At 35.3% G+C, this 20,676-nt stretch overlaps 1 protein-coding gene across 1 annotated transcript in view; it reads left to right on the top strand.

Moving 5' to 3' along the window:
- STRN (striatin) overlaps nucleotides 1–20,676 on the top strand; it is a 130,510-nt gene that overhangs the window by 92,004 nt on the left and 17,830 nt on the right. The window contains 6 exon segments of the mRNA XM_043983057.1: nucleotides 2,714–2,850; nucleotides 10,301–10,476; nucleotide 11,154; nucleotides 19,298–19,336; nucleotides 19,338–19,345; nucleotides 19,925–20,046. Of these exon segments, the coding sequence (XP_043838992.1) occupies nucleotides 2,714–2,850; nucleotides 10,301–10,476; nucleotide 11,154; nucleotides 19,298–19,336; nucleotides 19,338–19,345; nucleotides 19,925–20,046 (483 nt within the window).

Here is a 20,676-nt window from a genome sequence, read left to right as displayed (position 1 = left end):
TGATTGTAAATAGCTGCCATGGAAATTGTCTTTTGATAGTTAATATTAAATTTCTAGTAAAATACTTACTTTAAAAATACTTACTTTAAAAAGTGTCAAAAGATTAAGGTGATAATTGGTTGAGGTTCCAGAGTGACATGTTTACCCCCAAATGAAGTCTAAAGGTGTTGGATTGTGTTTAATATTATTATATATATTTAAATAAATTAATGGCAAGTATCAGTTGTCTTGTGATTTGTTTGATTCCCCCCCCCAAAAAAAAAGGAATAAGGGAATCATTTAGGATTTATTTTTCTAAACAGTTGAATAACTTAGTGAAATGGTATAATATAGAAAACCAATCAAATCTTATAATTTTCTGTCTGCTACACTTGGGTTAATAAAGTATCTAAACATGGTATACTTAAGGAATCCTCGAGAATCAAGTCAAAAATTACTTGAAACAATTAACAACTTTAGCAAAGTAGCAGGATATAAAATAAATCCACATAAATCATCAGCATTTCTATACATGACCAACAAAGTCCAGCAGCAAGAGATAGAAAGAGAAATTCCATTTAAAGTAATGGTAGGTAATATAAAATACTTGGGAGTCTACTTGCCAAGACAAACCCAGGAACTCTATGAACACAACTACCAAACACTCTTCACACAAATCAAATCAGATCTAAATAATTGGAAAGATATCAATTGCTCATGGATAGGCAGAGCTAATATAGTAAAAATGACAATACTGCCTAAATTAATTTACTTATTCAGTGCCATACCAATCAGGCTACCTAAAAATTATTTTATACAGCTAGAAAAAATAATAACAAAATTCATCTGGAAAAACAAAAAATAAAGAATATCTAGGGAAATAATGAAAAAAAAATTCACAGGAAGGTGGGTTAGCGGTACCAAACCTGGAGCTTTACTATAAAGCGGCAGTCATCAAAACTATCTGGTACTGGCTAAAAAATAGAGTGGTAGATCAATGGAATAGACTAGGCTCAGGAAATGCAGTAGTAAATGACACTAGTAATGTAGTGTTTGATAAACCCAAAGACTCCAGCTTCTGGGATAGGAACTCAGTATTTGACAAAAACTGCTGGGAAAACTGGAAGATAGTATGGCAGAAATTAGGCTTAGACCAACATCTTACACCTTATACTAAAAATAAGGTCAAAATGGATACATGATTTAGACATAAGAGGTGATACCATAGGTAAATTAGGAGAGAAAGGAATAGTGTACCTATCAGATCTTTGGAAAGGAGAACAGCTTTTGACCAAACAAGAGATAGAGTATATTATAAAATACAAAGTGGATGATTTTGATTATATTAAATTAAAAAATTTTTGTACAAACAGAAGCAATGCATCCAAAATTGGAAGGGAGGCAGAAAGCTGGGAAACAATTTTTTGAGGCCAGTGCTTCTGATAAAGGCCTCATCTCTAAAATATATAGGGAATTAAATCAAATTTATAAGAATCCAAGTCATTCCCCAATTGAGAAATGGTCAAAGGATATGAACAGGCAGTTTTCTGATGAAGAAACCAAAGCTATCTATTCCCATATGAAAAAATGCTCTAAATCTCTAATGATTAGAGAGATGCAAATTAAAACAACTCTGAGGTACCACCTGACACCTATCAGATTGGCTAAAATGACAAAAAAGGGAAGATAATAAATGTTGGAGAGGCTGTGGGAAGAATTGGAACACTAATGCATTGTTGGTGGAGCTGTGAGCTGATCCAACCATTCTGGAGAGCAATTTGGAATTATGCCCAAAGGGCGATAAAGCTGTGCATACCCTTTGACCCAGCAATCCCACTTTAGGTCTTTTGCCCAAAGAAATCATGGAAGGGGGAAAGGGACCCACATGTACAAAAATATTTATAGCTGCTCTTTACGTGGTAGCAAGGAATTGGAAGTTGAGGGGGTGCCCATCAATTGGGGGAATGGCTGGACAAGTTGTGGTATATGAATACAATGGAATACTATTGTGCTGTAAGAAATGATGAGCAGGAAGAGTTCAGAGAAACCTGGAGGGACTTACGTGAGCTGATGATGAGTGAGATGAGCAGAACCAGAAGAACATTGTACACAGTATCATCAACATTGAGTGTTGACCTACTGTGATGGACTATATTCTTCTCACCAATGCAATGGTACAGAAGAGTTCCAGGGAACTCATGATAGAAGAGGATCTCCAAATCCAAGGAAAAAAAAGAAAGAAAGAACTGTGGAGTATAGATGCTGATTGAACCATATTATTTCTTTTGTTTTGGGTGCTGTTGTTTTTTTTTTTTCTATTTTGAGGTTTTGCATCACTGCTCTGATTCTTTCTCTTGTAACAGGATTAATGCAGAAGTAGGATTAATGTTATTATGTGTATATATATGTGTGTGTATATATATATATCTATATGTATATGTATAGAGATATATAGATATAACCTATATCAGATTACCTGCTGTCTAGGGGAGGGGGGGGAGGGGAGGGAGGGGAGGGAGGGAGAAAAATCTGAAATTGTAAAGCATGTATAAACAAAAGTTGAGAACTATCTTTACATGTAACGGGAAAAAATAAATATCTCATAAAAAGAAAAAAAAAAGTATCTAAACAAAATAAGCAGATCATCATTCTCATTACAGAAGATTTCTTGTTCTAGCAAATAAATGAGACTTCATTTTTTGTATTTCCCCTTCCCCTCTTTTTCCTATTACAGTGGAAGCGTTAACATTCCCTCCAACATCAGGAAAGTCATTTATCATGGGACCAGATGAAGCCCTTGAAAATGAGCTTGGTCTTGGTGAATTAGCAGGCCTTACCGTTGCCAATGAGGCTGATTCACTGACTTATGATGTAAGTAGTAACTGTGTTGTGTTTGTGCCAGTGTGAAAATTGTAAAATTGAACTTTTAGAAAAGTATGTCTGTATGAATACACCAAAATACATTATGGTGAGAGAATGGGAATAGTTTGGATGGTTGGCTTGAATTCATGTCAGCAGGCAAGTAAAGTCCAGATATGGGAGTGCAATTGAACCATAGCAACAATAACACTTAAATCCTAACTTGAAATTTAACTGGTCTTCCTGCTTCTAGTCTTTCCTTTTCCCAGTACGTCCTACATAATACTTAGTAATCTTACCAAGGAATAGGTCTGACCATTTAATTCTGATAAATTTTCAGTGGCTTCCTATTGTCTCTAGAGTAAAATGTAAACATCTTAGCTTGGCATTTAATACTTTCCATAATCTGTAAATAAGCTTTAACCTATTTTTCCAGGTTTATTCCTCTCTTACTCTTGCTGAAGTAGCCAAAATAGCTTCCTCCTAGCTATTCTCCAAACTCAAGAAACTTTCTCCTACCTCCATATATTCTCACAAGTCATCTTCCATATTGGAATGAATTTTCTCTTCCCTATCTCTTATAATCTTAGAATATTCATATTTTTTCAAGACCTTAACTTATTCTCCCATTTTATTCTAGAGGTGATAGGAAGCCACTGAAGTTTAATTTGTAGGATGGCAATGGACTTTGTGCACATTATCTTCTTTGATGGTGGCAAAACATCCTTGGCAAACATATACCTTCCTGTGTTGTGACTCATTTGATATTGATAGAAGATTGTTGAACAAAGTTACTTTTGCGGTTGTAAATGTTACCTTGACAGAGAACTTTTAAGGCTTTTTTTTTTTTGCTGTGTCAGGTTAAATGCTTTTATATAATCAAAAAACAACAAATGTAACATGATCTTGTATTTTCTATGCCTGTCAATCACTTGTGACTATGACAATATGATCTTCCATAGAAAAGCATTTGTGAAAGGCTGTTTCTTTCCATTTTTATCAAGACTGTCCTCTGTATTTGTCCTCAAAAATTTTATATTGAAAGGTAAGGCATAGGTTAGTTAGTAGCTGTTGGCATTCTCTGATTAATTTTGGAGGAAGGGGGAAATGATAATATAACTAGTTCTTTAATATTTTCCTCTCTGTAGATTCTTATTTTATAAATTAGTCTTTTAGTGCTTTCTATATTGTTTGCCTTTAAAAAGATCTTTCTCTGTGTATATTTGATTTGGTAGAGTTGCTCATGGGCAACAAGGTGTAGCAGTGGATAGGGTATTAGTCCTTGAATCAGGAAAACTCATTTTCCAGAGTTCAAATCTGGCTTCAGACACTTATTCGTTACGTGACCCAGGACAGGTCACTTAACCCCATTTGCCTTATTTGCTTCACTTGTAAAATGAGCTGGAGAAGGAAATGGCAAACTACTCCAGTATCTTTGCCAAGAAGACCCCAAATAGGGTCATGAAGAGTTGGACACAACTGAAACAACTGACCAACAACAAAAGTTTTTTTTTGAGTGGAGGAAGTTACTATTAGCAGCTGGCCAGTCAGGAAAAGCTTGATGTAGAAGGTAGTGCTTGAACTTCTTTTTTTGGGGGCGGGGAGGCAATAAGAGTTAAGTGACTTGCCCAGGGTCACACAGCTAGTAAGTGTCAAATGTTTGAGGCTGGATTTGAACTCAGGTTCCCCCGAATCCAGGGCCAATGTTTTATCCACTGTGCCACCTAGCTGCCCTTCTTGAACTTCATTTTAAGGAAACAAACTGTTCTAAAAGGAGGAGTAGAAAAGGACTCAGCTGAGCTCTCTCAACATTCCCCTCAAAATAACTTTAAAATAATACTTCAAATTGAATTCTGGAGTGGCAGAGCCAACAGAAGGTCAGAGTGAGACATTCTTCCAGCCCAAGACAACATAGGAGGTTGGAAAGAGAGATTTGTGACATGGGGGGATGTTGACCCAGAGCCCACGTGAATAAAACACCAGTGATGGGACTAGGTAATGGTGACAGAAGCAACAACAGCTTTGGGAGCTGTCAAGCAAGAAAAGATCACGCAACATTGGAAGCTCCAAAATCTTCTGAAAACAGCAGTACAAAAAAACTTGAAGCATGAGGCAGAGCTGCTCTAACCCCAAGCTGTGAACAGAGCCCAAGTTTAAGAAAAACTTCCAAATCAAGAAATAGGGGTGGGAAAACAAGAAAACACCAAAAAAGAACATGACCATGAAAAGCTACTCTAGTTAGAGAGAACGTTAAAACACAAACTCAGAAGACTGTGAAATCAAAACAGTTATAAGACAGCCCCCAAAGAAAAACATGGATTGGACGCAAGCTCAACAAGAATTTCTAGAAGAGTTGAAAAAGGATTTTCAAAATTAAATAAGAGTGGTAAAACAAAAATTACATATAGAAATCAAAGCAGGGGCAGCTAGGTGGCACAGTGGATAAAGCACCAGCCCTGGATTCAGGAGGACCTGAGTTCAAATCCGGTCTCAGACACTTGACACTTATTAGCTGTGTGACCCTGGACAAGTCACTTAACCCCAATTGCCTTACCAAAAAAAACAACAAAAAAAAACCCATGAAAGCATAGGATGAAATTTATGAAAAGACAATTAATCCTTTAGTAAAGAGGCACCAAAAAAATTAAAGAAAATACCTTAAAAAACAATTTGCCAAATGGAAAAAGGATAAAAAAATTCATTGATGAAAATAACTCCTTAAAAAGCAGAATTGGCCAAATTGAAAAAGAGGTACAAAAGCTTACTGAAGAAAATAATTCCTTAAAAATTAGAATGGGGCAAATAGAAACTAATGATGCCATGAAACATTAAGAAACAAAGAAACTCAAAAGAATGAAACAATAGAAGAAAATGTGAAATATCTCATTGAAAAAACAAATTACTTGGAAAATAGAACGGGACAAAATTGAACAATTGTTGGGTAATCGGAAAGCCATGATCAAAGAAAGAACCATTAAATAATATTTCAAGAAATTATCAAGGAAAACCACCCCAATATCCTAGAACCAGAGGGTAAAATAGAAATTGAAAGAATCCACCAGTCACCACCTGAGATCTCAAAATGAAAACTCCCAGGAATATTATAACCTAATTCCAGAGCTCCCAAGTCAAGGAGAAACTGCTTCAAGCAGTAAGAAAGAAACCATTCAAATACTGTGGAACCACAGTGAGAATCACACAAGGTTTAGTAGCTACCACAGTGAAGGATGGAAGGCTTGGAATACAATGTTTTGGAAGGTAGACATCTGGGATTACAACCAAGAATAACCTAATCAGCAAAACTGAGTATAATCTTTTAAGGGAAAAAAATGGATATTTAATGAAATTATGAGGACTTTCAAACATTGGTGATGAAAAGACCAGAGCTGAATAGAAAATCTGACACTGAAACACAAGATTCAAGGAAGCATAAAAAGCTCAACATGAAAGGAAAATCATGAGGGAGTAAATAAGGCTAAACTGTGTACCTTCCTTTATGGGAAGATGATACATTTATCTCTAGGAACTTTATCATAATTAGGGTAGTTAAAAAGATTCTACATAGAAAGAAGGTGCAGTCAATTATGTAGGAATGATATAAAAATGGATAGATGAGAAAGAGGGGATACGCTGGGAAGAAGGGAGAGGCAAAATGAGGGAAATTATCTCATAAAAGAAATGTGTAAGGAAGAATTTTTATAGTGAAGGGGAAATTGTAGGAGTGTGTATGTGAATGGACAGTGTTTAAACCTCACATCCATATTTCAAAGAAGGAAATACACACACTCAAGTGGTAATAGAAATCTGTCAGCTTACAAGAAAGTAGGAAGGGAAGAGGACAGGAAAAAAGGTGGGTGGAGTAATAAAAAGGAGATCAGATAAAAGAAAGCAGGGGTCAGAAGCAAAACAGACTTCATAGGAAGGACAAGGTAAAAAGAGAGATGGATAAACAGAAGAAAATAGGACGAAGGGGAATGTGCAGTTAGTAATCATAACTGGGAAACTAATATCTAATTATCCTTTAATAATCCATAAAATGGAATTAAATAGCAGAATGAATTAGAAGCCAGAATCCAACAATATGTGGTTTGCAAGAAACGTACTTCAAACAGAGATACATTCAGAATTAAAATAACGAGCTAAAGCAGAATTTATATTATTTATGCTTAAGCTAAATTTTTATTAAAAGGCAGGGGTAGCAATCATGATCTCAGACAAAGCAAAAGCAAAAGTAGACCTAATTAAAAAGGGATAAGAAAGGAAACTACATCTTGCTAAAAGGAATCATCGACAGTGAAGTAACAATAATATTAAATATATGCACCAAATGGCATAGCATGTAAATTCTTAAAGGAAAAGTTAAATGAATTTCAGGAGCAAATAGAAAAACCATATCAGTGAAGGACCTCTTTCCTTTTCAGAAGTAGATAAATCTAACCATAAAATAAATACGAAAGAAGTTAAAGAGAGGAATAGGATCTTAGAAAAGCTAGATATGATAGGCCTCAGAAGAAAACTGAATAGGAATAAAAAGTATGCCTTTTTTCAAATTGACCATGTGCCAGGGCATAAAAACCTCACAAATAAATGCAGAAAAATAGAAATGTTAAATGCACCCATTTCAGACCATAATACAATAAAAATTATATTTAATAAAAGGTCAGGAAGCATAGGTTAAAAGCTAATTGGGGGGCGGCTAGGTGGCGCAGTAGATAAAGCACTGGCCCTGGATTCAGTAGTACCTGAGTTCAAATCCGGCCTCAGACACTTGACACTTACTAGCTGTGTGACCCTGGGCAAGTCACTTAACCCCCATTGCCCCACAAAAAAAAAAAAAAACAAACACAAAAAAACAAAAGCTAATTGGAGGGGACAGCTAGATGGCGCAGTGGATAGAGCACCGGCCCTGGAGTCAGGAGGTCCTGAGTTCAAATCCAACCTCAGACACTTAACGCTCACTAGCTGTGTGACCCTAGGCAAGTCACTTAATCCCAATTGCCTCAATAAATAAATAAATAAATAAATGGGTGAGTGAGTAAGTAAATAAATGCTAATTGGAGAGTAAGTAATCTAATCCTAAAAAATGAATGGGGCAAAGAACAAATCATAGAAAAAATAATTTCATTAAAGAAAATGACAACAATGAGACAACCTTCTAAAATTTTGGGGATGCAGCCAAAGCAGTGCTTAGAGGAAAATGTTGATCTCTAAATGTATACAGCAACAAAGGAAAGAAAGCAGATCCATGTATTGAGCATGCAACTAAAAGAAACAAAATAGAAAAAAGAACAAATTAAAAATCCCCAATTAAACACCAAAATGGAGATTGGAAAAATCAAAGGAGAGAATGAATAAAATAAAAGGTTGAAAAAACCCATTGAACTGCGAATAAAACTAGGAGCTGGTTTTATGAAAAAATAAAACCAATAAAATAGAAAAACCATTGGTAAATATAATTTTTAAAAGGAAGAAAATCAAATTACCAATATCAAAAATAAAAAGGGTAAATGCCCCATCAATGAAGATGAAATTAAAGTAGTGATTAGAAGATATTTTGCCCAATATTATGCCAATAAAATGACTAAATGAAATGGATGAATATTTACAAAAAATAAACTGTCGAGATTAACAGAAGAGGAAATAGAATACTTGAATAACCTTATCTTAGAAAAAGATACTGAAGAAACCATCAGTGAGCTCCCTAAGAAAAAATCCTCAGGACAAGATGGATAAAGAATAATCCCAATATTATATAAACTTTTTGAAAAAATTGTTTAAAAAAGGAATTTTACCAAATTCCTTTTATATGACGCAGCTGTGTTGCTGATACCTAAACCAGGGAGAGCAAACACAAAGAATGAAAACAATAGACCAATTTCCTTAATGTGTACTGATGCAAGAATTTTAAATAAAATAGCAGCAACGAGATTACAGCAATGTATCATAAAGATCATATACCATGATCAGGTGGGATTTATACCAGGAATGCAGGACCCAGTATGCATTTCAATATTAGAACAGCTATCAGCATAATTGACCATGTCAATAACAACAAAAATCATATGATTATATCAATAAATGCATAAAAAGCCTTTGACAAAATAAAACATCCCATTCCTATTAATAACACTGGAAAGCATGGGAATCGGTGGACCCTATCTTAAAATAATAACTAGTATCTATCTAAACCCAAGATAAGCATTATTTGTAATGGTGATAAATTTGAAGCCTTCCCAGTAAGATCTGGGGTAAAGCAAGGATGTCTATTATCTATTATTCAGTATTGTACTAGAAATGCTATCTATATTAATAAGACAAGAAAAATAATTTATAGAAATAGACAATGACAAAACAATACTTACTCCTTACATACGATATGAAGCTATATTTAGAGAACTGTAGAGAATCAACTAAAAAACTAGTTGAAACAATGAACGACTTTAGCAAAGTTGCAGGATATAAAATAAATCATCAGCATTTCTATATAATAACCCAGCAGGAAGAGAAAGAGAAATTATATTTAAAATAACTGTAGGCAATATAAAATACTTGGGGGGGGGTGGTCTACCTGCCAAGACAAACCCAAGGATCATAGAATACAATTACAAAACACTTTTTACACAAAAACAGATCTAAACAATTGGAAAAAATATTAATTGCTCATGGGTGGGCTGAGCCTATATAATAACAATGATAGTCCTACCTACGTTAATTTATTTATTCAATGCCATACCAATCAAACTACTATTTTATAGAGTTACAAAATTTAGTAACAATTCATCTGGAAGAAGAAAAGGTCAAGAATATCAAGGGCATCAATGAAAAGTAATGTGAAGGAAGGCAGCCTAGCAGTTCCAGATTTCAAACTATATTACTAAGTAGTAGTCATCAAAATAATCTGACACTAGCTATGAAATAGAGTGGTGGATCAGTAGAATAGATTAGGTACTCAATACACAGTAGTAAATGATCAGAGATCCCAGCTTTTGGGGTAAGAACTCAATAGTTAATAAAAATTGCTGGGGAAACTGGAGAGCAGTTTGCCAGAAATTAGGCATAGATCAATATCTCACACCATATACCAAGATAAAGTAAAAATGGATTATTTTGACATAAAGGGAGATATCAATAAATCAAAGGACCATGGGAAAATGTACCTTTATTTTTATTGTTTTATTGTGTTTGCATTTTCATTGCAACATGGAAATATGTTGGGCATGACCTCCCATGTATAATGGAAATCAAAGTGCTTGCCTTCTAGTGGAGGGGGGCAGTGAGAGAGGGAGGAAGAGAATATGGGTTTCAAAATTTTTTAAAATGATTTTTAAAATTGTATATGTAATTGGGAAGTATAACAAAATAAAAAAATTAAAGTTGTATAGTGTAAGTACTTTATAATGAAATAAAATTTTTTGTTTCATATTCTCAACTGAATTACATGTTCTCTTCTTTTGTTTGACAGATAGCAAACAATAAAGATGCTTTGAGGAAAACTTGGAATCCAAAGTTTACATTAAGAAGTCACTTTGATGGAATTCGAGCACTTGCTTTCCATCCAGTCGAGCCAGTTTTGATAACAGCATCTGAGGATCATACATTAAAAATGTGGAATTTGCAAAAAACAGCTCCAGCAAAAAAGTGAGAGCATTATATTACATTTTTATTTGAACACTTAAAGTACATGTTCCCCCAAATAAAATCCTTGATTTTACTAATCACAAAGAAATTTCCCCGGTATGCCCTCCATTACCTTTCCTATAAATAACTCTTTGTGATCTTTTTTTTGGTGGGTTATTTTATTGTAATCTTTGGATAGCAGCATGGTAATAGCACAGTGGAAAAGTAATGGATAGCTGCAAAAGAAATTGTGATTATCTCTTAAGGTAATCAAATTTGAAGGCTTAATTATCAGGATCATATTCCTTTATATCTTCTCTTCTTTCTGATTATTCATTCACCCTGCATTTGACCCTAGCCTTTCGTCATCTGCCTTTACCATGCTTTTAGACCTTCTACTTGAGATATGGCCACTATCCTCATTGCCATGATTATCTGATGTTTACTATAGAATAAAAGTCCATGTTTGCCACATTTGATGGAATTATAAAAGAAAAAAGAAAAAGAAAAATGAAGCAGTTCTTCCCTCAAGGAGCTTATATTCTATGCAGGGAACATACTTTATGGTGGAATAAAGAAACAGTAATTATATCCAGGCAGCTTATTTATATGGTAATGTATGTGGTTGCAAAATAAACTGGGTCTCAGTAGTCAATGATCCAGAAGCTTGATTTCTCACAGTTTTACAGTTTGGAGAGAGTGAAAAACAGGAAACAGGATAGTAGGGATTAAGACATCTGGTTTGTCATTGATGGAGGGGGGTTGGAAGAATGTTGAGTTGAGAAAGAGGGGAATGAATATTCTTGTGTTATTCTTTAATTCAAGTTACAGTGAGGTGGGGGAGTACTCTTTTGAAACCTGAATCAAGTGACTTACATGGAATTAAAACATAACTTCACAAAATTGTAAATAAAAGCAAAAAAGAGTAATTAATGCTAATTATTTTAAATGTAACATTCCCCCCTTTTGATCCTGGGGCTCTTAACCCTCAGGATTACTTATTTAACTGTTTGGGCTATTAGGGATTTCTGTTAGGAGGAATAGTCTACCTTAAGGAGCACCAAAAGTTCAGTTAAGAGGCACAGAGAGTACAAGCAAAGGCATAATCTTATTAAATTCCCCCTAAGGAGGCAAATTAAGTCCGGCTTATAGATCAAGATACTTAAAGCATTCATCAAAGATTAATTTGAGAGGGGATATTTACGTATCATCAAGGTAACCAAGAAGACTCAACAAACATCATGAAACAAAAAGCTGAAGCAATACAATAATGATCATCAATATTAAATAAAATCATCATCTTATAACCTGGTTAACTAACTCTTAATGTCCATTTAATCAGCACATTTCATCTTGAGTCCAAGATATCCCAGATAATTGTCTGAACTCTGGAAACATCTTCCCATGGACATTCTAGAATAGGTCTCATTCTCAGGGCTACTCTGAAGGGGTCTCCTCCTAGTAGATCTGCTTCTCTCATTCCAAGTCATTTGCAGAGATTTCTAAGCAATTCTGCTAGAATCTTCCAGTAACAAGATGTAATACACTTTAATACAACCTCCTGAATTTATTTTTCCAATAACTAGTTTATGTAGTGAGAACCAGCTCAAGCGTTACAGTTCTGAATGTATTAACAACAGGAAAAGCAACATCACATTAGGAACCCGTAATTCACCTAAAACTTCAGAGAATGTCTGTTTTAACATACCACTTGCTGTTTCTATCTTTACCTAAACCTTGTTCCTGATTGTGGATACTGCCATCAATAGACTGAAGGAAGAATCTTAAAAAAACCAAACCCATGAGAGTCTGACTTGGAAAACAAGCCCTTCTGTCTCTTAAAATTAAACTTCAAAATAGGAAAATAATTTCACTTGCAGTTATCAATGCAGTTTTATATGTGAAATCCTTAATCCAATTTTGAAAACATGTTACTAAAACATAGTCAAAGTCAGTATATCCTATTAGAAACATTTGTAAATCAGTCATGTTTGTGTGTATGTTTGAGTGTGTGTGTGTGTGTGTGTGCGCACGCGCATGCGCACGCACACGTGTGTACCATAGTTGTTTTGTTTTGGGTTTTGGTTTGTTTTGTTTTTTTAGTGAGGCAGTTGGGGTTCTTAAAGAAAATAGTTTAGGGGCAGCTGGGTGGCACAGTGGATAGAGCACCGGCCCTGGGCAAAGTCACTTAACCCTAGTCTGATCCTATTTCTTTCTCAGTATTTACTACATTGAATTAGAAAACTTTTATATGTTTGTCTTATTCCCCCCCCCTCCCCTTTTGAGGCTATTATCCCAATATTACCCTGAAGGAATGAGATACTTCAAGGACCTAATTTCATACACTTAGGGAATGAAATTGACTACTAATTTATACTGAAAACATCAAGGTTTTTCATATTTGCCGCTTATTATACTAACTCATATGTTTTATTATTTTTTGTTTGTTTTGTGGGGCAGTGAGGGTTAAGTGACTTGCCCAGGGTCACACAGCTAGTAAGTGTCAAGTGTCTGAGATCGGATTTGAACTCAGGTCCTTCTGGATCCAGGGCCAGTGCTTTATCCACTGCGCCACCTAGCTGCCCCCAGAAAAATATTAAATTACAGTTCTAGAATTTTTACCTCAAATAGCAAAATTTCACTTATTGCAGCTTAGGACTCGGTTATTATTATTAATTTTTGCTGTTGCAAGAACAGTTAACAATGAGCAGCGATAAGGACATTGTATTGATCCTTCATTTATAATTTAAGAATAATTACATGCTGGAGTTTCACATGTACAGTGAATATGTAATTTTGTTGTTGTTGTCCAATCATGACTAATGCTTCATGATCCTATTTGGGGTTCTCTTGGCAAAAATACTGGAGTGGTTTGCTATTTCCTTCTCAACATGATGGTTAACTCCAAACCCCAAGAAAATTGCTGGCTACTGTAAGTCTCCAGTCTGTATTGCCTATTCACCCTTAAGGCAGAAATGAAATATTTGAATCTAAGATCTATTGTTACTAAGTTGGCTCAAAGATGTAATTTTTAAAAAAAATTTAAATTTTTTTTTTTTTTGCGGGGCAATGGGGGTTAAGTGACTTCCCCAGGGTCACACAGCTAGTAAGTGTCAAGTGGCTGAGGTCGGATTTGAACTCAGGTCCTCCTGAATCCAGGGCCGGTGCTTTATCCACTGCGCCACCTAGCTGCCCCCAAAGATGTAATTTTAATACAGATTATTTATTAATTAGTGAAATTTCATAATTTACATAAGTAATAACCAAAAAATTCATCTGAGGCAAACTAGTAAGTTTCCTCACTTTGGTTGGGCATGGTCCCAGTTTTTCATTCTTCAATACTTTAGGATGTTATAACATAGTCAGCAGGGCTGATAAGATTTTACAATCTGGCCCAAGCAACCTCACAGATAAGGACAATTTAAGAGATCTTTGCTATGTATTTTTTCTTAAACAGTAAGTTATTATTATCCATTGTAAAATATTTTTGATGACTAACTTAATTTGGGGGGACTAAAGCTGACTGGAGGACTAATCTGGGGACTTTTGACTATTTGGCTATCTGACTGCATTTAATTTAATATGGGCCGTTTATAAAGTTCCACCACACTGCTCCACTCCCAAATTGATAAGCAAAATATTAAGAAGCCTCTTAACTAAATAATCAAAGCAGAGTTTATTTATGAGATACTATTTAAAATTAAGAATACAGGGAAATAAAATGTACAACCTGACTGCTTTGGCTTTTTCCCACCTGCTGCGATTTGAACTTCTTGAATACAATAAGGGCCTTTGCCGCCTCTGCGCCAGGGCACATTACACTTTCCCTGGCTTGTATTAAGGCCTGGCGCTTCCCTCTAGTCAGCCCTCTCTCCTTCTTGTCTTTCTATCTAGTCCGTCCCCCCCCTAGTCCTGTCTACCTCCCAGGTCTATATATACACTTTTTCTTCTCTCCACTCAAATCTCGGGGCTTCCTTCGCCCCCACAGACCAAGCTAATCCGCCAGCCAGGCTGCGGCTCATGGTGGGAGCCGGGGTGTGCTCTTGAGCCTCATGCCTCAGCACAGGCTATCTGGGATCTTTCAGATAGCTCTGCTCATAGGGAGCTGGGGGCTTTTTTTTCCCCCAGCTGTCTGTCCTGGTGTCTTGTATAGCCCACGGGGCTTTTTCCGCTCCGCTGAAGCTGAGGAGGAGGGGAAGAGACCCCGAGGGCCTAAGGCTTTCTAATCTTAGCCTAAAGGTAGGGTCCCCAAATCAAAATAAATTTCCACACCATTTAAAGAAAAATATACTTAAATTAAATATTTAACAATGTTTTTGGTGTTTAACATTTTTAACCAAATCTGGACCAAATCAGATCTGGATTTATGTAACATTTAAATCTCAATTTTTCATGGACCTATTGTTTTCAAAAAATTCTTGGTGGCACTCCCAGCTCCCCATAACTTTTCTTTCTTTCTTTTTAAATCCCCAGTGAGCCAAATCAGTTCCTTTGTATTCATAATCCAGCCCCACCTTTCCCCAAGGCTTTTCAGTTGCAACTCTAGGAAGGTTGAAGAGGACAAGGTATATACACAGGAAAAGCTACTTAGTAAAATCTGCAAACATAAAGAATAAAAAAATAAAGTTTCTCATATCCTTCTTATCCCACTGGGATCAAACCCTCTTTCCAAAAACTCTAAAGCCTTTTTCTTTCAAACCCTTCATTCACACTCAATGTAAACTGACATTCTTTAGCTTTTCTGCCTGTTCTCCTCTCCTCTAGTTGCTCAAACTTACTTTAATTAAAAAATGGCAATCTTTTTTCTTTCCAAATCCTGATCCGACATTTCTCTTACTTTCTTCTAACTAGTGTTTATTTCCCAATCATATTCCAGACTATCTGTAAAACCAAACTTCATGCCACTGTTTTTTCCCCTTACAATTTAGCACAAATTGGTTTTTTTTTGGGGGGGGGGTGTTCTTTTGGAGGGGCAATGAGGGTTAAGTGACTTGCCCAGGGTCACACAGCTAGTAAGTGTCAAGTGTCTGAGGCTGGATTTGAACTCAGGTCCTCCTGAATCCAAGGCCAGGGCTTTATCCACTGCACCACCTAACTGCCCCCACAAACTTTTACTACACAAAACCAGTGAATTGCAATATTGTTTACATTGGGCATCTTAAAAGCTATGGTCTGTTCCAATACCTTTTGATGATTTTGCCACTGGTTTACTCAAACAAGTATAACTATTATAGCATTCACAGAAGAAATATAGTGCTAACACAAAACATTTTTCCAAATTAAATTTTACTTACTTTTAAGTTGCTCCCTGATTTAAAAACAAGCTTCTAAAAAACAAGTTACTAATAGGCTGTTCTTAAGGAAGACCCCCGATATTTTATACGCACATACTTTTTCTTTCCCCCTATGCTTTTTGGAACTTCACTATACCTACTTTCAAAGTAGCTTTGATTGTCTTTAATCAGTGAAATCACCTTTCCCCCTTGTGCTAAAACACTAAATTGGTCACTCTTAAGGGAAAGAGTGATAAGAGGTCTTTTCATGTAACTTTCTCAGAATTTTATTCTTATTTTTCCTTAAAATAAATTATACTCCCTAAAACTCATTAAAACCTTCAGCATTTAAAGGAACATTCAGACCACAATTTGGAAATTTATAGTGTAGAAAACTAATTTAGTGTCTAATTAGTTTTATAATACCATAAATTTCTACAGACTGAGGACAAAGATTCCATTCTTATCTGTGTCTCTTGTCTATCTCCCTAACTTGCTTCGATTTTGGAAGGCAGAGAGAGACTTTCTGAAGACTCAGAAATGTTTCTCAGAAAGTTTTTCACATTTTACATTCTTTTTCCACATAAAAATATAGACAGCACAAGAGAGACATAGTGAAGAAAGTTTAATCAAAAAGTCAGTGCACACAGTTTTCTAAAAGTAATTTCAAAGCCTTTAATATGCAGTAATTGAAAGTCCCTTCTTTGAGCCAAATTTGGGACCCGTTGAGATTTTCATATATTTTAGACCAATCTTTTCACAATTCAAGAGCTCTGTTCTTAATCATTTCCTTCTCAATAAGAAGTTTCATATTTCCAGGACAAACTTCCCTAAGGAGGTATCCATTGGCTGGTTTACCATGCCTCCTTCATCAGGGACCATTCTCCTAACTCTGGATGTCGATTTGGGAGGACATGGAGGTCTAGGAGGGGTAGTTCATGGTAGAAAATCTTACCACAGTACTTAAGAGTGTTCCTTCAGGTAAGACCCTGTGGTCACATGGAGTCTCACAGTCTCGGTCCCTTTGTCATCACCAAAATTGTTATGTTAGAATAAAGAAATTGAGTTTATTACATCCAGGTAACTTTTTCTTTTTTTTCTTTCTTTCTTTTTTTTTTCTTTTGTGGGGGCAGTGGGGGTTTAAGTTGACTTGCCCAGGGGTCACACAGCTAGTGTCAAGTGTCGAGGGCCGTATTTGAACTCAGGTACTCCTGAATCCAGGGCCAGTGCTTTATCCACTGTGCCACCTAGCTGCCCCCAGGTAACTTTTTGGTAATGCATTTGATAGCTAAACAATGGGGTCCAAGGCTCCTAATAGCAGAGGACCCAAAGCTTAGTTCTCACAGTTAATATACAATTTGGAGGGAATGTAAAACAGGAAACATAGAATTATAGGGATTGAGACATTGGGGAGACATACAGTGATTTCTCATTGGGGGAAAGGGGTTTTGGGGAGACACTGAGGTCGGAGGGAGAGGGGGTAGTTCTTGTGACATTCTTTAAGTTAGGTGACAGTGGGGGAAGGAGAATACTGTCGTGAAACCTAAATTAGGTGATTTACATGGAGTTGAACTTCACAAAATGGTGATAAAAGCAAATATGCTAATTTTTTAATGTAACAAAATAAACATATATAGGTATATACAAAATAGATTCTGGGGTGAATTTTGAGGAGGAGGAAATACTAGCAGCTGAGACAGTCAGACATTCAGGAACCATTATTAAATACTTACTATGTGCAAGCATAGGACTAGGTAATGGTGATACAAAGACAAAAGGAAATAGTCCCTCTCACTGCTAGAAGTTTATAAGCGTCCTAGGGAGATGACCTGTATGGATATAGGTTATGTTACAACAGGTACAAAAATAGATATAAGATAATTTTAGGAGGAAAGCACTAGTAGCTAAGGGACTTTAAAAAAAAATGCATCATGTAGACTATAAGGTGCTTGTAAACCTTGAGCTGCTATTTAAAGTGTCAGTCATCAGTTATCATCTGTTTAGATCATATTACAGTAACATAATTGACTCACTGAATTGTTTCTGATCAACTCCAGTCCTAGGTGGGGATTGTTATTTTTTTTTAAGTGAAATGGATCTGTTTTTGAAAGATTTAAGTGTTAATTATATCACAATTTATTTATAGTATCATTAGTAAAGAAAACCAGGGCAGAATTGTGAAAGACAAATGAAATAGCTCCAGCTCTTAAGGGGTTTACTTTCTATTAGGGAAGTAACGTGTACATAAATATATACAAGTTATGTAAAACAATACCAGCTAATTTAGGAAGTAGGTAGCAGGAGATGGGGTGCTTTGAAGAGAATTAGGAATTCTAAGAGATAAAAGTATTTTGATATGTGTTTAACTATTTTTTCCATCAATATTAAATTCCTCTTAGTGTTTGAATGGAAGTAGATATAACATAGCAACCTTTATCCATATTAGGTACTGTAAATCTTCAATATTTGGGGTTGATTGTATTAAAAACATGATAAATTTTATTCAAATGGATTATTATGCTAAGTTTAATAGGTTAATTCCTTGGTATCTTTGTTTGAAACTATATATATATGTCTTGTAATAATTACCAAGGTCCATTTATTCATCTGTTTATGTTGATTTTTGCCTCAGTATAAAAAAAGCGCTTGGTATGAGACCTCCCTCCACCAGTTAAAATCAACACTTCATCTGTTACCTCTCAACATTGAGATGTGTTCATGTCTGCATAGTCAGTAGGTGTCAGAGGGAGTAACTTCAGATCTCCTTAACTACAACATTGTACCATGGAACAGTAGAAAGAGTATTTTTGCAGTCAAAGGATCTAGGATCAAATCTCCCTTCTGACCCTTACTACCTCTCAGACTTGGGGCCTATCACTGAACCTCTCTGAGGCTCAGTTTCTCCATCTATAAAATGAGGAAGTTAGATATTTATATATTGCTTTTAAGGTGGTAAATTACTTCATGAGATACGTTAGGGAAAGGAATAAACATTTCTATAGTTAAGACTGTGTGTCAGGTACTTTGCTAAGTGCTTTTAGAAAAATTATTTCATTTGATCTTCACAACAATTATGGGAAGTAAGTGCCATTATTAGCCCCGTTTTACAGTTGAGGAAACTGAGGCAAATGAGGTTAAATGGCTTGCCCAGCTAGCAAGTGTCTTGAGTTCAGATATGAACTCAAGTCTTTCTGACTCCAGCCCCAGTGCTCTATCTAATGTGTTGTCAGCTACCTCTGACCTTATCTGATTCAAGTCTCATGACTTCTTCAGTAGAAACTAAAGATGTTATAATCCTGTTTTACTTAAGGAAATAAGCTCAGAGAGCTTTGTGAGTTACATAGCTAGTTATGTGTCAGAGCTGGGATTTGAACCCAGATCATCCTGACTGTACATCCATCATCCCCACTGTGCTATACTGTGGATTAATCTAAATTCCTTTTGTAACAGTTTCTTGTTAGTATTTTTTTTTATTCTTATGACATTTCATATGATGTTTTGTGATAGCAGTTGTAGAATGATAGTAACACAAGGCATATTTTCCCTTTTTGAAAAAATATCTTATCTAGAGCACCTCTCTTGATGTGGAGCCTATCTATACATTCAGGAGCTCATAAGTAAGTATGTTCTTTGGATACTATATGATTGGTAAATTTAAATGTATAGAACATATTTGGGTTTCATTTATACTTAGTTGAAAATGTAAACAAATGTTAACCAGAAAATGAATATCTCTAAAAAACAAGCTTACCATTTCAAAGTATAGGTGTTTATTGCAACGGTATTTTATTTGTATGACATTTATATACAATATTTCCATTATATTGAATTTATTTAAATGTAGAATTTCAGTATTTGAATACTGAAACAAATAGTAGATTTAAAACATACATTTCCATGAATCATCTTGTTCTCAAAACAATCTAGATATAAAATATTTGGAATTAAATTTATTGTTTTGATTCAAATAAATTGCCCTTAGATTTCTTCCATTTTAGCTTAAAGAATTGCTTCATATTATTGATTTATTTGAGTAAGGGAAATTTAAATTATGGTTTGGTATTGTTCTTTGTGTATTAAAAAAATAGAAATAGACTGATACGTGAATCATAAAACATTTTTCCTTGAACGAGGATTATTATTGATGTGATTTGTTCGTAGGTAGAATATAAATTTCTTTTCTTCCACCCTTCCAGAGGTCCGGTCCTCTGTGTGGTAATGAGCAGCAATGGTGAACAGTGTTATAGTGGAGGAACAGATGGCCTTATTCAGGGCTGGAATACAACAAACCCAAACATCGATCCCTATGACTCTTATGGTACGTTCTTTGGATGACTCTTTATTTGGCCTCCTTCCCCCTGCCCTGAGTAACTTAAACACATGTATAGTTTTAAAATACAAAAATTTTCTGTAACTACCCTTTTTTATAGATGCACTTGTGGGCCTGTGTGAATGTGAACAGTAACTTTATCTTGTGTTCTGAAGGACATCTAAATTTAGGAGTTTGAGGCATCTAATGTTTAAGGAAGGGACATTATCTTTACAGAGAACACACATTTTTCTTCTAGTTTTATTGATCATAATGTTAGATTATCAGTCATTGATATCAAGTACTGTTTGAGACTAGTACCAGCTAACCTATACTTATGCTTCATAGCTTTTTCCCACAGCTTTCATAGGCAAATTAGTCATTCCCACATTCCCTGAAGCTCCTATGGGTCAATTTCAGAATTTTTTATATTTTCTTAGTTTTCTGAACCCATTATTGAACAGTGTACCATGAAAATAGAAAGGGAATGAGTATTGTAGTTTCCTATGTTTTAGGTAGTGGTGTTTGAATCGTATTTTTAAAGTTGTCACCAAAATATTGAGAGCCCAAAACAGAGATTGTTTAAAAGTCCCCTTTAGTTTGGGTATATGAACTCAATCCTATTTGTCCGTCTGTTAA

The sequence above is a fragment of the Dromiciops gliroides genome, chromosome 2 (assembly GCF_019393635.1).
Source record: "Dromiciops gliroides isolate mDroGli1 chromosome 2, mDroGli1.pri, whole genome shotgun sequence".
In the NCBI taxonomy this organism is placed as follows: Eukaryota; Metazoa; Chordata; class Mammalia; order Microbiotheria; family Microbiotheriidae; genus Dromiciops; species Dromiciops gliroides.
Note: the sequence above shows the minus strand (reverse complement) of the source record. Positions and strands in the feature narration are given on the sequence as shown.